Here is a 20,807-nt window from a genome sequence, read left to right on the forward strand (position 1 = left end):
ATGGTTGCATATATAAAATGCATCCAGAATGAACATCTCCAAAACAGCTTCCCTGAAAGGTGATTAAATTGCCCTATTAAGTGGCTGAGTCAGCCCCCAAGGCCGCTATCAGATTGTCAACAAATAGGGACGGAAGGCGCGTTCCTTGGGGGAAGGCTTGAATTAATCAGCGGAAATATGGGGCTCATTCCGTGAAGGGAACCTTATTCTGAATCCTGGCGAGAAATTCCATATCACATGACATTGTCCTGTTGAGTCGCCCAAGGTTCCGCGCAACTCCGCCCAGTGCTGAAACGGATAGAATGAATATATATTTTGAGCAGTGTAATTTTGAAATCGCCTTCAACTCTGTGCGCCCGGCGGAGAGACACATCAAGTGGGAGATTGCCTGAAGAACATGGAGTAGGTTAGCCAAGCCTACCCCCTGCCCTTATTATATGTCATACGGAGTCTCCCTTTTCGTGTGCTGGAGAAGCCGCCCCATCCCGCGGAAGATCATGTCTAAGACTTCAGGATCCGCCGGGTTGTCGAAAACAACTAGCGGATATTGAACAGCTCTCCAAGTCCTTTCTTCATCGAGCCCTTGACGTAACGAAACGTCTTCTACGGAGTACTTACTGTAGCCTCTTTATGTTACTCTGCAACCTGCAGGGCGAATCGGGCGGATCGGGCGACATGCTTACTAATCTGCCTTATGCTCCACGTGATAAGCTTTATTCCTGACGCAGGGACCTTGGGGGTGAAGCTAGTCCGCTTTGGGAAGCCTCGATGCATTTCTTGTCGCTTACAAAACGCGCGGTTGAAATAAGAGAAAAGCTGGTCTGAGCTCACTCGAAGTCTCCGTTTATTAATCTTAGACGTCCGCCTTGTTACTGCTGGCCTTCTTCTTCCTCTATCGGTACCATGCCTCAGCTGTGCTGTTGACCTACAGCTGGATCAGCACTGTTCACGTCCGTGACGCTTCTGAAGCTGCGGTGGCGTATGGGTTGAGCGGGGTGAGGAATTGATACATTCGATACGGAGCCTGGATCAAGAGGTTTCGCCTCTCTGCCAGCAGGATGTTGTCAGAAAATGATGCTCGGGGTTGGATAATGAGCTGCATCAGCGGCATTGGTATGTCGAATCTAGTATTTTTTAACATACGTCATACTGATGATTGGATGTAACAGCGTGTGCCATCGGATCCGGCCTCATCTGCGTGGACGTTGTTGCGCAATACCTTGGCAAGAAGGACTTTAAGATAGCGGAGAGTGATGTTTTCCTCTCATCATCGTTGAGCCTGAGTGGCGGCGTGGTCGTACGTGTACCTGATACTGCGGACAAAGTTGAACAAAGCTGGGAGAAACCAGGGCTAACTGATATCAGCTTTTTACCGCCTTGTATAGTATGTTGCCTACCTCCAAGGGCTACCTGACTCGAGCCGAATATTCCCCACAATTAGCGGCATACACCCTCATAGCGCTCTTCTTCTCTGGTATCATCGTTATAAACATCTTTTCCACTTTGCTGCACCGATGGATGCCCTCCCACGTTGTCAGTTGCGGGCATTCACATTCACGTCCTCATAAAGCCAAAGATATCGAGCAAGCAGCGGAGGCGGCGAATAATACGCACCCTGAAATCACAGAGACCACTCCCCTCTTGCCACATAGTCATTGCGCTTCTAGGTCTAGTGGCCCGGTCGCCCCTCATCAGCAGCATAACGGTGCATTGCCCCAGCCGGACATGGGAACACTGAACAAGCCGTCAGTTACAGCACAGCTCTCGGAGCAGATAACCCGTATAATGGGCGGTTCTTCCAAGCCTTCATGTGCAAACGGCAAATGCTTCGGCGTTTCTCAAGCTTGCGGGCTCGAGTGTAGGAAGCTCAGGGTACAGGTCAAATCTGGGGAAATCACCGACGTTACCGACATTACCCATCCCGCAGCTAATAACAGAGATGCCGCTCCTCAGTCAACCACTACCGAAGACGCTAACGCTGGCCATCTCACCGAACAAGTCGTCCTCGGTACATCGTCCAGTGCTGCAACCACCGCTTATGCCCCTTCGCCTCCTTCCGAACAACCCTCAGCACATCATCACCATGTCCCACAGAATGCCTTCTTATCCATCGGTCTCCAAACGTCCCTCGCCATAGCCTTGCACAAACTGCCAGAAGGATTCATCACGTACGCAACGAACCACACTAACCCCACCCTCGGTTGGTCAGTTTTCGTCGCAATATCCATTCACAATATTACAGAGGGATTCGCCATGTCTCTACCTCTCTACCTAGCACTCAAGTCACGGCTCAAAGCTATAATTTGGTCCAGTCTTCTAGGTGGTATCAGTCAGCCTGCGGGGGCTGGAATAGCGGCCCTCTGGATTTGGGGTTCATCTGGCACCGGCCGACCTATTAATGATGGACACCCTGATGGGCCCTCTGCGGCTGTATATGGGTGTATGTTTGCCGTCACAGCTGGTGTTATGACGAACGTAGGCCTGCAGCTCTTTGCCGAAAGCATGATGCTCTCCCACAGGAGAGGACTGTGCATAGGTTTCGCCTTTGCTGGCATGGGTATTATCGGTCTCAGTTTTGCATTGACTGCTAAATAAACCGTATCAAAATTTTTTTCAATATGGTCATCCTTCCGTCCTGGCTGGGCCAGAATTATGCCGCTTTGTGTTGATTTGATGCCATGCTGAGCGTTCTCCCAGAAATAGATCCCTCCCCATCCAGTTCCATCAGCAGTATATACATATCCATGAAAAGAGAACGAAGTATGACGAAATTTACTATCCGCTGCTCTCCTTCTGCCTCTCTCTTTCCCTCTTTCGAGCCAGGTATCTCTCCTTTGCACTCATCACCTCTTCCTTCGATTTCTGGCTCTTATTCTTCTCGGCCAGTTCACGTAGTCGAGCTTCCTCCTCTTCCTTCTCTTTTCGTAGTTTCTCCTCAAGCTGTTCAGTAATCATCTCTGTCTGCCGGGCTCGTTGCATTTCCCGTGCAGCTCGGATACCACCGCGGTCAAATCCAGCACCAGGGGCTCTTGCCCCTGCATTGACCCGGGGACCGTTGGCTGCTGCAGCCGCCGGTTTGGGTTTCGATACAACGTTCAATCCCGCAGTAAGCAGCTGCCGTTTATCAACCACTTCTCCTTCGTCATTGACGGCGATTTTTGCCCCCTTGGCATTAAGCTCCTCTGCAATCTGTGTTGTGGTCTTCTCTTGCTCCACTTCGTCATTCTCCACTGTCGCTTTGTTCTTCACTGCTTCTTCTGCAAATCTAACGGCTTCTTCATGTCTCTGCTCGTCCCGCTTAAGAAAATCCCTGTAGAATCCAACCATCCCAATACCTTTCTTCCTCTTCTCTGCTTCTTCCTTTTCCTTCTCGGCCTCCTCAGCTTCTATCCGCTTCACTTCTTCCTGTTGCGCCTTGTAAGCAGCAGTCACAAACTTTTCTTTATCAGCAAATTCATCTCCCTCAGCCTCTCGTTCGCGAGCTACCAGCTTATCCCTCGCTCGTAACTGGTCTCGTTTCCGTGTGTCGGCGCTCTTAAGAAGAGCAGTCATATATTTCGGTCCCTGCGACGCTGAATTGCCATCTGAATTGGAGTTTTTGGTTTTTGACCGGGCATGTAGAGAGTCATATACTCCATCGTAGTCATATATTGATGGATCGAGGGACTCGGCTTCGTTTCCGTGCTTCTTGCTGGTATGAAGAGAGGCAAGATTTGTGTATTCACGTTTCGATGGCACTTCTCCAGGTTTTGACGATGTTGTCTTCTTTTTTAACGGAGCTTCATCCGTCGTTCGCGAAGGGTTTGATTCCGGGAAAGGCGACAAACCGCCTAATGTTGTGATCTCGACACCATTCGACTCGCCATCCTTTTGGCCTTCGTCTTCGGAATCTGGGTCATCCCACAAGCTTTTTCGTTTCTGGCCCGCAAATACAGAGCTAGATGACTTCTTTATGTTCGTCCCGAACAAATTAAGTCCGTAATTGAGCTTTGGCGGTGCCATCTGAAGTGCTGTAAATTTGTTATTTGCAACTTGCAGAATTGAAGCTGCGAATGTCGCAAAACTGAAGCTTCGAAGGTTCATTTGAAGATGTACAACGTGACATAGAGCCGCCTGGGCGTTATATTACGTAATACATTGGAGTGTCACTTCGGCCGATTTTCATGTCAACAAGCCACCGCGAAATGAACATCTTTGAGGTGTTGATAGGACAGGGAGAATATCTATCACTCGGAACACTGTGAGGAAAGCGGATGTAATATGTCATATTATTTCACTATTTTGTCGTCAGCAGACGTACCGCTCTTCAGCCAGGCATTCGGGACGTCGAAAGGGGGTGCGGATGGCATTGCTCGATTCCGATATGCCGATAACGAGAGATATATGAACCAGTTCATTATACATGCAAGCCTGGATATAGTTGAAGAAGTCCAATGGACTAATGGCGCCATGTAGGTCTCCGGCTTGTCATCTAGACCGCTTTAACTGGGTATACTGGCTCTAATGCTCTACTAGGTATCTCAAACATATTGACACCTACCCACCAGCTTCAGCATATATCTCTGCGTTTCTCACAGGAACAGGGGTGCGGTTTCTTCTCCTACATCAACCCCCACCTTCGACCTCTCAACCTGGTGCAGGGGGATCCGCCAGTGGTAGTGGTGGTGGCTTATCTGCTTCCGGCTTCCTCTCAGGGGCCTCAAGCTCGTCACGAAGCTCGTCATCGTCGATAGCGCATAACCCTACCTCCCCACAGACAGAAGATGCGATTCGGCAGTTTATGAATGAAGTTTATGAAAATTGGGTCAAAACAGCCATGAGTCCATTTTATCGGCGCGGCATGGAGATTACAAGCCCAGTGTTCCGTTCCAGAGTAATGGCTGCAGGAAAGAAGTGGTTATAAAGCTAAGCGCGGAGAATCACTGCATAAATAACGATGGGATGGACGGAGCAGAAGTGGTTTCTGCCTACAGGGGTCTTGAGCGAAGCTCAGTTTAGCCTTCGTCCGTTTTCTAGCCCAGGGGTTTATTCCCAAAATCCATCATACGATGCCACTGAGCAGCAATCCCGTCATAGATGTTCGAACTGCTGAGCATCAGGGCCAAGTGAAATGCCTTTCACTGGCTCCAATGGCATAGTATCAGTTAGCGGGCTCTGAACAGAAAACCAAACGAAACCCTAATCCAGCGTTTAAAAGTCAAGAGACTACAACGCGGATTAGAGTGCATCAACTCTATGTGTACCAAGTGAGAGCATGTAGGAAACTGGGAAACAATTCATCTCTGCATATTCTTTATGAACCTTAGATAGAGTAAATGAATAGATTCAAGGTGCTCCAACTAATGAGCGTGGTTCAACTTTCCTAGGAGCATGATGACATCCCGAAAGTAACTAAAAAGAGCGTCCATCTGGGAAACGGGCAATTAGAAAGGTAACCCAGGACCAAATCCATAACCCCAGCGCCATAACCCAACGCCAATGAGTGCTGTGAAATGATAAGTAGGAAAAAACTAGCGTAAATGACGGGGAAATAAAGGAAGATGAAGTGGGTATTATGCTAGCACTCGGAGCTGCTGTGATCTCGGTTTCTCAGGATACCATCATCTGTGGCGCCATCTTCTTCACCAGGAGGTTCTTGAAATTATCCACAGCATGAACGAGGTCATCTATACGTGACGTAGCACCGAGTAAGCCACCTTCCATTTTCACACTGTTGCAAGCACCGAGGTGAAGAGTATGATCGAGTGCTACTGCACCATCTTCCAGTAGCAAGCAGTCGAATCCCTTATCACAGCCTTCTCGCAAAGTGCTTGCTACGGCTCCGTCTGTTGTCATACCGACAACGACAAGGTTCTTGATACCTTTGTTACGTAGCAAGAGTTCAAAGTCCGTGTGCGCAAAGGCGCCACGACCTGGCTTATCGATAACAGGTTCTCCCTCCAGTGGGTAGAGGTCTGGGACAATATCATGGCCCGGCTCACCGCGTATGAGAAAACGTCCTAGTGGACCTGTGGACCCGATCCCCGTGGCTGTGGGATTGTTGTGGGAGCGGAAGTTCTCTCGAGTAGAGAGGGTAGACAAATCCGGCCTATGGCCTTCGCGAGTATGGTAAACTGGGAAACCCGCTGCGCGGAAAGCGTCTAGCAGCCGTCTGATTTTAGGAATTAGAGCCATTGCAGGAGTGACATCATAGCCTTGATACGCCATGTATCCTTCTTGCGAGCATACTATATACGGTTAATGTCAGGCCGGACGATCAAGGCTAGTGAAGGATTCTTACCATCCCGCTGCATGTCCACGACTACCAGAGCCGTGGTGAAGGGGGTAAAAGTAGCATCATGAGGCCAGTCGTAGGGTACAGCAGTGACCTGGCCTTTTTTGACACGGTGGTGAGGCGTCTGGCGCGGTTTATCCACTATAGCTCCATGGTTATGAGACGGATTCAACACAGTAAGCGTCCAGATGCCCGGGTTGCCAGCCGCCACTAGCATGAATGGGCAGTCCATCAACCTCGACGTTCGTTTCCGCTTACGAGTCTCCTCTGTCAGCCCATTTCGGGGCCTGTACTGCCCTCCGCGATCGCATCTCAGCCAAACCTTCGCGGTCCGCCCTGGCTTCTTCTCGGTGGGCGTGCTCGATGACTTGACCACAACATTGTATCCGTGAGCTTTTGCGTGAGCATGGACCGATGCAATTAACGATGCTTTATCAGGATACGTGCCCTCAGGTGGCGGAACGAGGTCGTCTACTGGGGATAGATCGGGGATATCTTGCAGGTCGCTTGGTGCATCGAGATTTAGGTCTGTAGGGTCCGCCATGCTCACCGCATGGCCGGGTGCAGCGGACTGCCCTTCTTTCCAGAAGTTAGCACCATTGCGAGAGAGCATACGTAGAGATGTGCCGGGGATGGCAGAGATGGAGCCGGTAGAGATAGGATATAGCCAAGGGTCGCTGTGCGTGGAGGTACGGCGGAAAGCTGTGGTGGTGCCAGATGTATGCCGGAGCCTGTGGTGTGGACCAAGTAGACGCAGACGCGAGCCGGGGGAGAAACTCACCTATACGACAAGACGAGGAGCTCGCTGGGACGTCTCTTTGGGCTTCTGTTAGGATGCTCTATGCAGGTTGCTTTCTTCTCCTTCACTTCCTCGTCTTCACTTCGTCGTCTTCGTCCCTTTTCTACTTCTTAGATGGACTTTTCACGCCTCCAGCAAGAGGTGGTCACGTGAAGATTACTCAGATCCATCTCGAAGCCAGCCGACGACGATGAAGCAACGAATGGAAAAGGCATCACAGAAAGACTAGTTGACAGCCTATGAATAGCCTGGCTGATGCTTAGATCGGTGGGACATCGAGGCTATAGGCTGGGTTGACGGATAAGTTTGACGGTGGTGGTTCATAGATATATCCCTGGCAGCCCGAAACAGCCAACTCTTATAGATCTGAGCCCTGCATAGCTTTTGAACAAAGATGGCCGGGACTTATCTCGAGATGTAACAAGCCCAGGACCTGACTGTTCACTGATACTAGCTAATATACACCTAGGGACAGGATGACTACTTCTTCTGTACCGTCAAGTTCGTATGACGGAGAGGCCCCGTCGATGATACCCATCATGGAGATCGTTGCCTCCGCCGCAGATATTGAAGGCGACAGCGACGGTGGCGAGGATGCCAGCATAATCGACTTTTTAAAGCCCCTGATCCTTGATGATAGAACGGTATACGACCTTGCATACCGATTCTCAAAGACTTTCAAGGACGTTGCGGCAAATTCTCTGGAGCAGTTCTTCCCTACGGCTGTGACTCGTCTCCCCACGGGTCAAGAGACTGGTCACTACCTGGCCGCATATGTTGGCTTGTCCTATCTTCGGGTAGCCTTTATTGATCTGCTAGGCTCTTCTGTGCCGGCAGCTAGGGTCCATAGTAATGATGTTGTGGCTTCACCGCGTGTACGGCGGACGCTGGAGAAAGCGTGGCCTATCGAGGAGCGCCTGAAGAAGGATAATGCTAAAGGCCTGTTCGCATGGATAGGTGATCGCGTTGCTGAGGTTGTGGCCGACAGCCTGGAGCCGCAAGGGAGCAGTTCTCCGCCATCAGTAGACATGGGCATTTCATTTTGTTTCCCGATAAAGTATGTTTAAAAGACGTATCGCTCCTGATTTTGCCATAGCTAACATATACTAGACAAGGGAATCTCAATGAAGCAATACTGATGCCCACTGGTAAGGGGTTCGCTATAAATTCGGATCTTAACCTTCGTGAGGCGTTACTGGATGGATATGAGCGCCATATACGCCGCGCCAACCACGAGTCTGCTGCAGACGCTAAGCGGCTACGGCGCACTCTGCCGACTCTGAGAGTGGTAGCCATTACCAACGATACGGTTGGGACGCTGGCGTCTCTTGCATACTCGGTACCATCTCTCCCCAACAGTAAGGCAGTAATGGGCCTCATTGTCGGCTCAGGATGCAACGCTACCATTTTAATGAGCATGGATGCGCTGAACGAGAAGAAGACTCTGCCAGTTAGAGCTAATCAGCCTGACGCTTCTGAGGTTCTTGTCAGCACAGAATGGACTCTCCGCGACTCCTCTCGCCCCTTACTGGAACTTAGAATTGCCTCGGACTGGGATAATACACTTACCATGAGAAGCAGTCGACCTGGTTTTCAGCCCCTAGAGTATATGGTCGGTGGCCGATATATAGGCGAATTAGTCCGTATCATTGCCCATGATTATTTCAAAACCGTTTGCGGGATACCCGATGAAGCACTTCCTGTGGCAATAATCGAGCCCTACCGGCTTACAACCGACTTACTTTCCTTAACCATTGCCTCTGTCTCCCTGACCAAGAAGGACCTTGCCTCTGAGCTTCAAACTAAACTACCCCCTCATCAGTCAACAGCCGAATGGACATGGACTGAAGAAAGTGCAGGAATATTACGCACTATTGCAGCCACAGTGCAGAACCGTTCTGCTGCCATAGCAGCCGCTGCCACCACAGGACTGCTTGCATGTACAGGGCACATCCACCTACGTAGCCTTGAAGAGCTAGCCTCCGCTGCTCCCACACCTACAAAGGAGGCTACCTCCTTCTTACAACCCAGCGACCTTCGAAGCCCTGAGGAGCTGGTTGTTGGATTTTCGGGTGGTGTGATACAGCATTATCCAATGTACAAGCAGCATGTGCAGAGATATATTGATCAGGTATTGCTGCGCGGTGGGCCGCAGGATGGAGGGAAGAGTATTTTCTTACGGGAGGCTAGTGATGGCGGCGTAATTGGAGTGGGTGTTCTGGCTGGAACGACCAAGGGGAGGATTGAAACTATTACAGGAGCAGGCATGAAGTCTGTGGAGCATAAAAATGACCCTCAATCATGAACTTCATTATCGACCGACTTATCAACGTTCGAATAAGTAACTAGTTAACTAGTTACTATTTGGAAACTTTGGATACAAAACTGGATTGTATATAGGTAGCATCTCTGGCGCTTCTTGTTCTAGATAGCTTGTGTATAGACAATATTATCTCGTACAGACCATGGTGTACTATGCTATACGGAGTATCCATCCCTCCCTTCTGCCCTTGCACTGCTTAATAGGCCCCCCTATCGAAATAAGTAACCCTTGTCTTTATGACTTCGTGACACCCCTATTCTCTCTTCATTCACGTGACGGTTGTCATGGTTTCGCTGAGTCAGCAAGTCATCAACATCAAACAAAACAACGAGCGAGATGAAGAAACAAAGACGACGAAGACGAAGGCGAAGACAGCGAGACGACCAGCGACTTCAACGGCGACACAGTCAGCAGAGGGACGGGTAAGTAGCAGGGTAAGTAGGCTGGTTCCTCTCCGGCCTGTCTGCGTGAATACTCTGTGCGGCACGCTGAGTATTTCGACGATAACGCAGCATCTCTTACGTCAACTACACCCTTGGGCGCAAATTAGAGACGGCCGCACTCAGTTATCCTCGACAGCGCGGTGCAAAGGACCATAGCGAATACAGACTATCGCGAAATCGAGAAAAAAGCTCGATACCTGCCTCTGAGACACCTAAACGTCCATAGTCTGGAGGGCGGTTTCGGGTGACCAACGCAAATATGGCGGTGGCAGAGCCCCCATCGTCGCCGCCCAACGCATCGACCAGCACCGCCGACGCCATCGCTTACTACAAGTCGCAGTATGAGCTGCTCGAAGCCGAACTGGCTGATTTCCAGTCGTCGAGTCGCGAACTGGAGGCCGAGTTGGAGAAGGACATCGAGGCATCGGAGAAGAGGGAACGGAAGCTGAAGGAGAAGGTTGAGAGCCTGGGATATGAGGTCGAAGAATGGAAGGTGAGAAGATGATATCTGCACACCGAAATGTATACGCAGATGCTTACAGGTTGATAGACCAAGTACAAACAGGCTAAGTCAGAGGCCAACTCCGTGCAAAGCACACTGCAGAAAGAGATCACTACGCTACGAGACTCGAACCGGACACTGCAGCTGAAACTCCGGGACACGGAGGTGGCCAACGATGACTTTGAGAGACAGGCTCGCAACACGACCTCTTCGCTGGAAGACATAGAATCCAAATACAACATATCTATTGAGCGAGGTGTTCTGCTCGAGGAAGAGATCAAGAATGGCGAGCAGGAACGAGAGATGCTGCGAATCAAGGAGCAGCGCCTGCGTGATGAGCTAGCGGATCTCAAGGTCGAGACCCATATCATCCAGGAGAAATTGCGAAAAGCCGAAGCTGCTCTGGAACGAAAGGCAAAGTTTTCGTTGCTGGAATCGACTTCAACGAACGGAATCGGCCATCGCCTCGACGCCGCAGACCACTCACCAGCAACGACTACCTCTTCGCCCATCGCAACGCCGCTGACAAAGTCTGCATCTTCTGTTGCTTCCGAGATCGCTACACCGCCGTCACCACCATTCTCTGAGTCGTCTACAAATGGGGCATTCAGGGGTGCTACTCCAAATATGTCTCGATCTCGCGTCTCTATATCCGAGTCAAATGGCATGTCAAAGCATCAGAAGTCGGCTTCTCGATCTTCACGGCACTCTCGAGTTCCGTCGGTATCTATGAGCAGCACAACCGGCCGCATTACCCCATCTGCAGGACGACAGCCTACTTCGAATGGCCTCCCCAAGTCGAGTTCTCTATATCAAATCCGAGGACTGATCGGGAAGATGCAAAAGCTAGAGGAGCGTGTCCAGTCTGCACGATCGCGACTACCAGCACCGGTGGATACGCCACCCCGAGCATCTCCTCGCACCGGCTCTGCCATGGGCGGCCCAGCATACAACATGCCTTCATCGGTAACAGTCCGCAGCAATAGGAAACGATCGAGCGGTAGTGTGGCCAGCAGCTCCAAGGACAATAACGAGATGCCGCACACGCCGGTGACACCTGGGGCCCGAGTTTCCCAGGGACGAGGCTCGTTTGGACTTCCAGCACCATCTCAGTCAGCACCATCGAGACCCGAAAGTCGCACTAGTATGTCATCGCGCTGTTCCGTCAGTAATATGACCTCGTCAAGCAGCATCGCTCAGCCGCGCTCTGAGTCTCGCCAAAGCTTAAACAGCCAGAATCTAAATGGCTCACGCACGCCAGGACATTATACCAGCAACTCACTGAACATGAGCATGGCCAACATGTCCGACAACCACCAGCATCATAGCCATAACTATAACCATAGTCATCAGCATCACCCATCAGTTAGCAGCACTAGTAGCGGCGGCGGCCTTCGACGCCCTCGCTCATCACTAAGCAACTACAACCCTTCCGCCAGTATGTCGTATATTGACGAAGATAACGCTGAGATGGACCTGAGTATGCACACACCCACACCCCGACGGTACGATAGCGTCGGGTCTGGCAGCTCCATCCCGACTCCCGCAGTGCTGAGACGAACTAGTGGCGGGATGTCTTCTATACCAACACCAGCCGGCCTGACGCCTCGACGCACCAGCTCGGCCATCGGAAGGAGAGAAGGCGATATGCCTCCGCCATCAGCTGGCAGAAAGAAAGCGAGCATGACGCCTCGACCGTCTTCGTCTCTTGGTAGCCTAGGCGAGACATATTAAACTACCAACCCTTTAAATTTAATGAATATACAACAAACAACAACAACACCAACCTTTATGCCACTTTTCTTTGAGTCTATCTATTCTTATATCTCACCTTGCATAATAATTCTCCTTCCATGCCAGTCTCGCCATCTACCCGCGGCGAATAATACGGGACCGGACAGTTTCTATGCCCAGCCTTATCCAAAACCCGAAACCCGAGACCCGACCAAGCAACATGAACCAACTTGATTCTACCATCTACTTCCTTCCTAACCACTAGTACTACTAGCTATCATTCTTTCAAGCATTACCATCTAGATACATAATGACGCATGTGTTTTCATCCTTTTGTTCATGCCCCCTATACCCTCTTGTCCAGTTAAGCTGTGTTTCCAACCATGTATGTAGCCACTAGAGAAACCCGACTTCTCGGAGCATTAAATACTCACCACCGCCATCTACTCTACCACCTATCTCTGCGTCTCTTTTCTGTTTGTCTCTCCTAGCAACATCCATTACCTGCCACCTTCACCTCCCTACGGAGTACCGCCTACTGTCTTAAATTATCTCCTTTTAATCTCCGTCGTTTTAAGCTTTTCAGCCTCGGCTTGTGTCTCCGAGCCTTACCTAAACCTTGCTTAGTCAGTTACTCTAACCGGATTAGTTGTCGTTTTCTGTTGGGGGAAAACTCAGGCCCGGTTGAGACGACGCGAGGGAGCTGGAAAGCCGCAGGTCAAGCAGACCGTATGCATAGTCGGAGGATCTGGATCTTTAGACAGATAGTAGACAGGCAGACGGCCTCAACTGAGAAAGAACGAGCTTTATCGATGTCTTCCTGGGAGAGATATGGAGCGTCGCAGTTTTGCGGACACTTTCAGCGCGCGCTCAACATCGAAACAAAAAGCTCCTTTTGCAGGTGGATAGTAAGGCGGGTAACGGCTGTTACGGTAAGTTACATGCTTACAGTGTGGGTTGAGTGTGGGGGCGGAAGGTTCGTGACGCCCGCGATACGCCATCAATACCGCGAGGAGCTCGAGGTTCGACCGATCGGGAAATAAGAACAGCAACTTTTCTTCTTCATCAACTTCAACTTCATATCTTCCTCTCCTCAGCTCCATATTTTCTCCCTCTTCTTCTTCTGCTTCTTCTGCTTCTTCTCCCTGTCTTTGTCCGCTGCGTAGAACCGCATTCTTCCTTCTATCTAATTCTCCTCTTCTTCTTACGCTCCCTCGTCCCGCAGAGCCATTGACAGCTGCGTCATTCAAGCTAGAGATATACGACACACGGACTGACAGCAGACAGGCAGTCGGTCGTCGGCATACACATAAATACAGATACATATAGAGCATTGACAGCATCAGCTCTGTCTGAAGTGGCTCTGCAAATCGTTGAGAGACGCGAGATACTTGACAGGCTCCGAATCCGAGTGTGAAAACTCTCCGAATTCCTTATAGAAGTCAGCTCGTGGCCACCGGATTCCCTTTGCCTACCCGACCAAACCACCATGCCTGAAAGCAATTCTACGGCCGTTAACGGCTACGGCAGCGCCTACGCTGCCAAACATAATCTCCCCTCACATTTTATCGGTGGAAATCGGTTGGACTTAGCTCCTCCAGGCGCAGTCAAGGACTTTGTGGCTAAGAATGACGGTCATTCCGTTATTACATCGGTACGCTAAAATTGCTGCTATTTCAATTGATTTGCAAGAGCATAGGTTAACAATTATACAGGTTTTGATTGCGAATAACGGTATTGCGGCCGTCAAGGAGATCCGATCAGTGAGAAAATGGGCCTACGAGACCTTTGGCGATGAGCGGGCGATCCAGTTCACCGTCATGGCAACCCCGGAGGACTTGAGGGCGAATGCAGACTATATTCGTATGGCAGATCAATATGTAGAAGTGGGTAGTTCTCTTCTCGTTTTCAATGGCACGGCGGGATAGCTAATTCGGGATAGGTCCCTGGTGGAACTAATAATAATAATTACGCAAACGTCGAGCTGATCGTCGACGTTGCGGAACGAACGGGTGTGCATGCAGTTTGGGCTGGATGGTACGTGTTACGCATTTGCTGAAACTACTTTGCAAATGCTTTATATACGAGATCATTGAACTAACGATGGCCTGCAGGGGACATGCATCTGAAAACCCCAAGCTCCCTGAATCCCTCGCCGCTTCGCCCAAAAAGATCATCTTCATCGGCCCCCCTGGTAACGCAATGCGCTCTCTCGGAGATAAGATCTCTTCTACGATAGTTGCTCAGCACGCGGGGGTTCCCTGCATTCCGTGGTCGGGCACGGGCGTAGATGAGGTTAAAATCGATGAGGAGGGCATCGTTACCGTGGAGGACAGTGTTTATGATCAGGGATGCACCCACTCTCCCGAGGAAGGTCTCAAGAAAGCCCGAGAGATTGGCTTCCCAGTTATGGTTAAAGCCTCTGAGGGTGGTGGTGGTAAGGGTATCCGCAAGGTCGACAGTGAGGAGAATTTTGAGGCCCTCTACAATGCCGCTGCTAGCGAAATTCCTGGCTCTCCTATCTTCATCATGAAGCTTGCTGGAAACGCTAGACATCTGGAAGTCCAGCTTCTCGCTGATCAGTATGGCAACAACATCTCGCTCTTTGGCCGTGACTGTTCCGTCCAGCGAAGACACCAGAAAATTATCGAGGAAGCTCCTGTTACCGTTGCTAAGCAGACTACTTTCCAGGAGATGGAGAAGGCTGCTGTTCGTCTCGGTCGTCTCGTCGGTTACGTCTCTGCTGGTACCGTGGAATATCTCTATTCCCATGCCGATGACAAGTTTTACTTCCTTGAGCTCAATCCTCGTTTGCAAGTCGAGCATCCTACCACTGAGATGGTCACCGGTGTCAACCTCCCAGCTGCTCAGCTGCAGATTGCCATGGGTCTCCCTCTTCACCGCATCCGTGATATTCGTCTCCTTTACGGCGTGGATCCCAACACCTCCTCTCCTATCGACTTCGGCTTTTCAAACGAGGAGAGCACCATGGTCCAGCGTCGTCCTCAACCAAAGGGCCACACTACTGCTTGCCGGATCACCTCCGAAGACCCAGGTGAAGGTTTCAAGCCTTCTAGCGGTACTATGCACGAGCTGAACTTCCGAAGTTCCTCCAACGTTTGGGGTTACTTCTCTGTGGGTACCGCTGGCGGCATCCACAGCTTCTCTGATTCCCAGTTTGGTCACATCTTCGCCTACGGAGAGAACCGCTCTGCTTCCAGAAAACACATGGTTGTTGCACTCAAGGAACTGAGCATTCGTGGTGACTTTAGGACCACAGTTGAGTACCTCATTAAACTGCTTGAAACCCCTGCTTTCGAGGACAACACTATCACTACTGGATGGCTGGATGAGCTTATCACCAAGAAGCTCACTGCTGAGAGGCCTGATCCTATGGTTGCCGTCATCTGCGGTGCCATGACCAAAGCTCATCTTGCCAGTGAAGCCTGCGAGTCTGAATACCGCAAGGGTATTGAAAAGGGACAGGTGCCCGCCAAAGACGTTCTGAGCACCGTGTTCCCAATTGACTTCATCTATGAAGGTTCGCGTTACAAGTTTACTGCCACCCGCTCCAGCATCGATAGCTACCACCTGTATATTAACGGTAGCAAGTGTACAGTTGGTGTTCGTGCTCTGGCTGACGGTGGTCTTCTTATTCTTCTTGACGGGCGAAGCCACAATGTTTACTGGAAGGAAGAAGCTGCGGCCACCCGTCTATCTGTTGATGGCAAGACCTGTCTCCTTGAGCAAGAAAATGACCCTACGCAGCTCCGAACACCTAGTCCTGGTAAGCTGGTTAAGTTCACCATCGAGAACGGTGAGCATATCCGTGCTGGCGAGGCTTTTGCCGAAGTCGAGGTCATGAAGATGTACATGCCTTTGATTGCCCAGGAGGATGGTGTCGTCCAATTCATCAAGCAGCCCGGAGCCACCCTTGAAGCTGGTGATATCCTCGGTATCCTTGCGCTTGACGACCCATCCCGAGTTAAGCATGCCTCTCCATTCACGGGCCAGCTACCTGAGCTTGGTCCACCACAGGTACTCGGTAACAAGCCTCCACAGCGCTTCATGGTTCTCCTCAAGATTCTCCAGGACATCCTTCTCGGATACGATAACCAGGTTATCATGGGGAGCACCTTGAACGAACTCGTTCAGGTCTTGCGTAACCCTGAACTTCCCTATGGTGAATGGAACGCTTATGCCTCTGCTTTGCACTCTCGTATGCCCCAAAAACTTGATACTCAAATGACTCAGGTCATTGACCGTGCAAAGGCTCGCAAAGCAGATTTCCCAGCTGCCCAGCTTCTCAAGACTGTCACCCGTTTCATCGATGAGAATGTCAAGGCCGCAGCTGATGCCGAAGCTCTGCGAACCACCATTGCTCCGCTTCTTCAGATCATTGAGCGATACAAAGATGGACTCAAAGTCCAGGAGTACAAGATCATTGTCTCCCTCCTCGAGCAATACTGGGAAGTTGAGCGTCTGTTCGCTCAAGGAAACACCCGTGATGAGAGTGTCATCCTGAAACTCCGTGATGAGAACAAGGATGATATCTCAAAGGTAATCCAGATCGTCCTTTCGCATAGCAAGATAGGATCCAAGAACAACCTCATCCTCGCCATCCTTGACATGTACCGTCCTAACAAGCCTAATGTTGGCAATGTTGCAAACTACCTCAAAGCTATCCTTCGTAAATTGGCTGAGCTTGAGTCTCGCGCTACTGCCAAGGTTGCTCTCAAGGCTCGTGAGGTCCTTATTCAGTGTGCCCTGCCATCTCTCGAGGAGCGAGTTGCTCAGATGGAGCACATCTTGCGTTCTTCTGTGATCGAATCCAAATATGGTGAGACTGGCTGGGACCACAGAGAACCTGACCTCAATGTTCTCAAGGAAGTCGTCGACTCCAAGTATACCGTCTTTGACGTTCTGCCTCTCTTCTTCGCCCACAATGACCAATGGGTATCCCTCGCTGCATTGGAAGTCTATGTCCGCCGCGCTTATCGTGCCTACGCCTTGAAGGGTATTGAATATCACAATACTGGCGATGCACCATTTTTTGTCTCTTGGGATTTCATCCTGCGCAAGGTTCCTCACTCTGAATTTGGATTGTCTTCTCAATCAACCACCTCGTCTGTTCCAGGAACACCGATTTCGGAGATCAACCCCTTTAAGAAAATCGGATCAATTAGCGACATGGCCTTCGCCAATAAAGGATCTGACGAGGCGACTAGAAAGGGTGTCTTGATTCCAGTTCACTATCTCGATGAGGCAGAGGAAGTTCTATACAAAGCTCTCAGTGTCTTCCCGCGTTCCGCTCCCGCCGCAGCCAAGCCAAAGAAGAGCGGTACCTTGCCTGACCGTAGCAAACCTGCGCCACGCTCTGAATCCGATGAAGAACTCTCCGGTGTTTGCAACGTGGCTATCCGTGACGTTGAAGATCTGGATGACTCTGAGCTGTCTTCGCGTCTCACTGCTCTTGTCAACGATGCAAAGAGTGAATTGCTTGCTCGTGGAATCCGCCGACTCACTTTTGTTTGCGGTCATGAGGACGGTACTTACCCTGGTTACTTCACTTTCCGTGGTCCTACTTATGCCGAAGACGTGAGTATCCGTCACAGCGAGCCAGCACTTGCTTTCCAGCTTGAACTTGGCCGTCTATCCAAATTCAAGATTAAGCCTGTCTTCACCGAAAATCGTAACTTGCACGTTTATGAGGCTATCGGCAAGGGACCAGAGCTCAGTGACAATGCAGTTGACAAGCGCTACTTCACTCGTGCCGTCGTCCGCCCTGGCCGACTACGTGACGACATTCCCACCGCAGAATATCTCATTTCTGAAGCTGACAACTTGATGACTGATATTCTTGACGCTCTTGAGATCATTGGCAACAATAACTCTGACCTCAATCATATCTTTATCAACTTCACTCCCGTCTTCCCCTTGCAACCAGTTGATGTTGAGAAGGCCCTCGCTGGTTTCCTTGAACGGTTCGGTCGTCGTCTCTGGCGTCTACGTGTCACTGGTGCCGAAATCCGTATCCTTTGTACTGACCCAGTAACCGGGACGCCTTACCCCCTTCGTGTTGTCATCACCAACACTTCAGGCTATATCATCCAGGTTGAACTTTACGTGGAGCGTAAGTCTGAAAAGGGTGAATGGATTTTCCATTCTATCGGGGGCACTACCAAGATTGGATCCATGCACTTGCGTCCTGTCTCTACCCCTTATCCTACCAAAGAGTGGCTCCAGCCCAAGCGTTACAAGGCCCATCTGATGGGGACTCAGTACGTGTACGATTTTCCAGAGCTGTTCCGTCAAGCTTTCCAGAACAGCTGGACTACTGCTATTGCCGCCCATCCCGCTTTGGCCGAGAAGAGACCTGCGCTAGGAACCTGCATCGAATATTCTGAACTCGTTCTTGATGACAGGGACAATCTCTCTGAAGTCTCGCGTGAACCAGGCACTAACACCCACGGAATGGTCGGCTGGTTGATCACAGCTAAGACCCCAGAATATCCTCGTGGACGGCGCTTTATTGTCGTTGCCAACGATATCACTTACCAGATCGGTTCTTTCGGACCACAAGAGGATAAATTCTTCTACCAATGTACAGAATTGGCTAGAAAACTGGGAATCCCTAGAATCTATCTTTCTGCTAACTCTGGTGCACGTATCGGTATGGCTGATGAACTCATGTCTCAGTTCAATGTTGCTTGGAACAACCCCGACAAACCAGAGAACGGATTCAAGTATCTCTACCTCACCCCAGAGGTTGAGAAGCGTCTCGAGAAGGAAAAGAAGAAGGATCTTATCACTGAGTTGATCACCGAGGATGGCGAAGAGCGCTACAAGATCACCACTATCATTGGAGCTAAGGATGGTCTTGGTGTTGAATGTCTCCGAGGTTCAGGACTGATTGCTGGTGCTACGTCCAAGGCATACGAGGACATCTTTACTATCACTCTTGTTACCTGTCGTTCCGTTGGAATCGGTGCATACCTCGTTCGCCTAGGTCACCGTGCCATCCAGGTTGAGGGTCAACCCATCATCCTTACTGGTGCACCAGCTATAAACAAACTCCTTGGCCGTGAAGTATATACCTCCAACTTACAACTCGGCGGTACCCAAATCATGTACAAGAACGGTGTCTCGCATATGACTGCCAACGATGACTTTGCTGGTATCACCAAGATTGTGGAGTGGATGTCCTTCGTTCCTGAGAAGAAGGGCGCTCCAATCCCAATCCGCCCTTCCTCTGACCCCTGGAACCGAGACATTACTTACTGCCCTCCACCCAGGCAGTCATACGATGTCCGTTGGATCATTGGCGGTAAGGAAGATGATGAAGGATTCTTGTCTGGTCTCTTCGACAAGGGCTCCTTCGAGGAAGCTCTCGGTGGCTGGGCTAGAACCGTTGTTGTCGGCCGTGCTAGACTCGGTGGTATTCCTATGGGTGTTATTGCTGTTGAAACTCGCTCTGTCGACTGTGTTACCCCTGCCGACCCTGCCAACCCTGATTCTATGGAAGTTCTGTCCACCGAAGCTGGAGGGGTCTGGTACCCTAACTCTGCATTCAAGACTGCCCAAGCCCTCAAGGACTTTAACAACGGTGAGCAGCTACCCGTCATGATCCTCGCTAACTGGCGTGGTTTCTCCGGTGGCCAACGCGATATGTACAACGAGGTTCTTAAATACGGTTCTTACATCGTTGATGCCCTTGTTAAGTACGAGCAGCCAATCTTCGTCTATATTCCACCACACGGTGAACTCCGTGGTGGTTCTTGGGTCGTTATTGACCCAACTATCAACCCTGATCAGATGGAGATGTATGCCGACGTTGAGGCGCGTGGTGGTATCCTCGAGCCTGAAGGTATCGTCAACATCAAATACCGCCGGGATAAGCAGCTTGATACCATGGCCCGCCTGGATCCCGAATATGGTACTCTCCGTGAATCTCTTAAGGACAAGTCTCATAGCCCAGAGAAGCTTTCTGAAATCAAGGCCCAGATGACCGAGCGCGAAGAGAGGCTCCTCCCTGTCTACATGCAGATTGCCCTGCAATTCGCTGACCTTCACGACCGCGCCGGCCGTATGGAAGCCAAGGGTACTATCCGACAACCACTCGAGTGGAAAAACGCACGTCGCTTCTTCTACTGGCGTCTCCGCCGTCGCCTAAGTGAAGAAATTATCCTTAAACGCATGGCTGCTGCAACCGTTTCTTCTGCCACTAGCTCTCAAGCCTCATCCTCCCCTCCCTCATCCCCCATCCCAACTCACTCCGACGCTCCACCCCGAGTCAATGCGTCAAGCATCACTACTCCACGCACACAGCGCGACGAGAACCTGGACAAACTCAAGGCCTGGACTGGAATCTCTGATGATGAATTCGAGTCGAATGATCGTGAGGTCGCGATCTGGTATGAAGAAAACAAGAAGAACATTTACGAGAAGATCGAAGCTCTCAAGACCGACGGAATTGCCGCAGAGGTTGCGTCTTTGCTCATGGGTAATAAAGAAGGTGGCCTACGCGGTGTACAAAAAGTTCTCAGCATGCTTCCTGACACCGAGAAGGCTGCTGTACTGAAGTACTTGGGCTCATCTTAATTTCAATGATGACCCGGAAATGAAGTGAAGCGCTGGTTGGCTATCCTCCCTGCACATTCCGATGTACTTGATTATTTTGCATCTGCATTGCGTAACCAGGTTCGAATTTTTTTTTTTTTTTTTTTTTTTCC

General features: G+C 50.6%; 7 protein-coding genes across 7 annotated transcripts; 5 read left to right on the plus strand and 2 right to left on the minus strand.

The window, feature by feature from the left end:
* Positions 1-669: 669 nt before the first annotated feature.
* Positions 670-2,595, plus strand: TERG_03408 (uncharacterized protein; the record flags this gene model as incomplete). Its single annotated transcript, XM_047748078.1, has 2 exons — positions 670-1,297; positions 1,366-2,595. The coding sequence occupies exon 2, from the start codon at positions 1,387-1,389 to the stop codon at positions 2,593-2,595; it is 1,209 nt and encodes a 402-aa protein (XP_047604052.1). The 5' UTR covers positions 670-1,297; positions 1,366-1,386.
* Positions 2,596-2,775: 180 nt separating this feature from the next.
* Positions 2,776-4,083, minus strand: TERG_03409 (uncharacterized protein; the record flags this gene model as incomplete). Its single annotated transcript, XM_003236316.1, has 1 exon — positions 2,776-4,083. The coding sequence occupies one exon, from the start codon at positions 4,081-4,083 to the stop codon at positions 2,776-2,778; it is 1,308 nt and encodes a 435-aa protein (XP_003236364.1).
* Positions 3,072-4,903, plus strand: TERG_03410 (uncharacterized protein; the record flags this gene model as incomplete). Its single annotated transcript, XM_003236317.2, has 2 exons — positions 3,072-4,451; positions 4,516-4,903. The coding sequence occupies exons 1-2, from the start codon at positions 4,261-4,263 to the stop codon at positions 4,901-4,903; spliced, it is 579 nt and encodes a 192-aa protein (XP_003236365.1). The 5' UTR covers positions 3,072-4,260.
* Positions 4,904-5,589: 686 nt separating this feature from the next.
* On the minus strand, positions 5,590-7,934 carry TERG_03411 (uncharacterized protein; the record flags this gene model as incomplete). The annotated part of the gene is made up of 2 exons (XM_047748079.1): positions 6,281-7,934; positions 5,590-6,227 (listed from the first exon to the last, which is right to left on the minus strand). Exons 1-2 carry the CDS (start codon positions 6,885-6,887, stop codon positions 5,590-5,592), a joined length of 1,245 nt encoding a protein of 414 aa, XP_047604053.1. The 5' UTR covers positions 6,888-7,934.
* A 277-nt stretch (positions 7,935-8,211) lies between these two features.
* Positions 8,212-9,378, plus strand: TERG_03412 (uncharacterized protein; the record flags this gene model as incomplete). The annotated part of the gene is made up of 1 exon (XM_003236319.2): positions 8,212-9,378. One exon carries the CDS (start codon positions 8,212-8,214, stop codon positions 9,376-9,378), a length of 1,167 nt encoding a protein of 388 aa, XP_003236367.2.
* Positions 9,379-10,098: 720 nt separating this feature from the next.
* Positions 10,099-12,795, plus strand: TERG_03413 (uncharacterized protein; the record flags this gene model as incomplete). Its single annotated transcript, XM_003236320.2, has 2 exons — positions 10,099-10,332; positions 10,390-12,795. 2 exons carry the CDS (start codon positions 10,099-10,101, stop codon positions 12,073-12,075), a joined length of 1,920 nt encoding a protein of 639 aa, XP_003236368.1. The 3' UTR covers positions 12,076-12,795.
* A 769-nt stretch (positions 12,796-13,564) lies between these two features.
* Positions 13,565-20,805, plus strand: TERG_03414 (uncharacterized protein; the record flags this gene model as incomplete). Its single annotated transcript, XM_003236321.2, has 4 exons — positions 13,565-13,729; positions 13,791-13,961; positions 14,018-14,112; positions 14,190-20,805. The coding sequence occupies 4 exons, from the start codon at positions 13,565-13,567 to the stop codon at positions 20,674-20,676; spliced, it is 6,918 nt and encodes a 2,305-aa protein (XP_003236369.1). The 3' UTR covers positions 20,677-20,805.
* Between the last annotated feature and the right edge of the window lie 2 nt (positions 20,806-20,807).

Source organism: Trichophyton rubrum, assembly GCF_000151425.1.
Source record: "Trichophyton rubrum CBS 118892 genomic scaffold supercont2.3, whole genome shotgun sequence".
Classification (NCBI taxonomy): Eukaryota; Fungi; Ascomycota; class Eurotiomycetes; order Onygenales; family Arthrodermataceae; genus Trichophyton; species Trichophyton rubrum.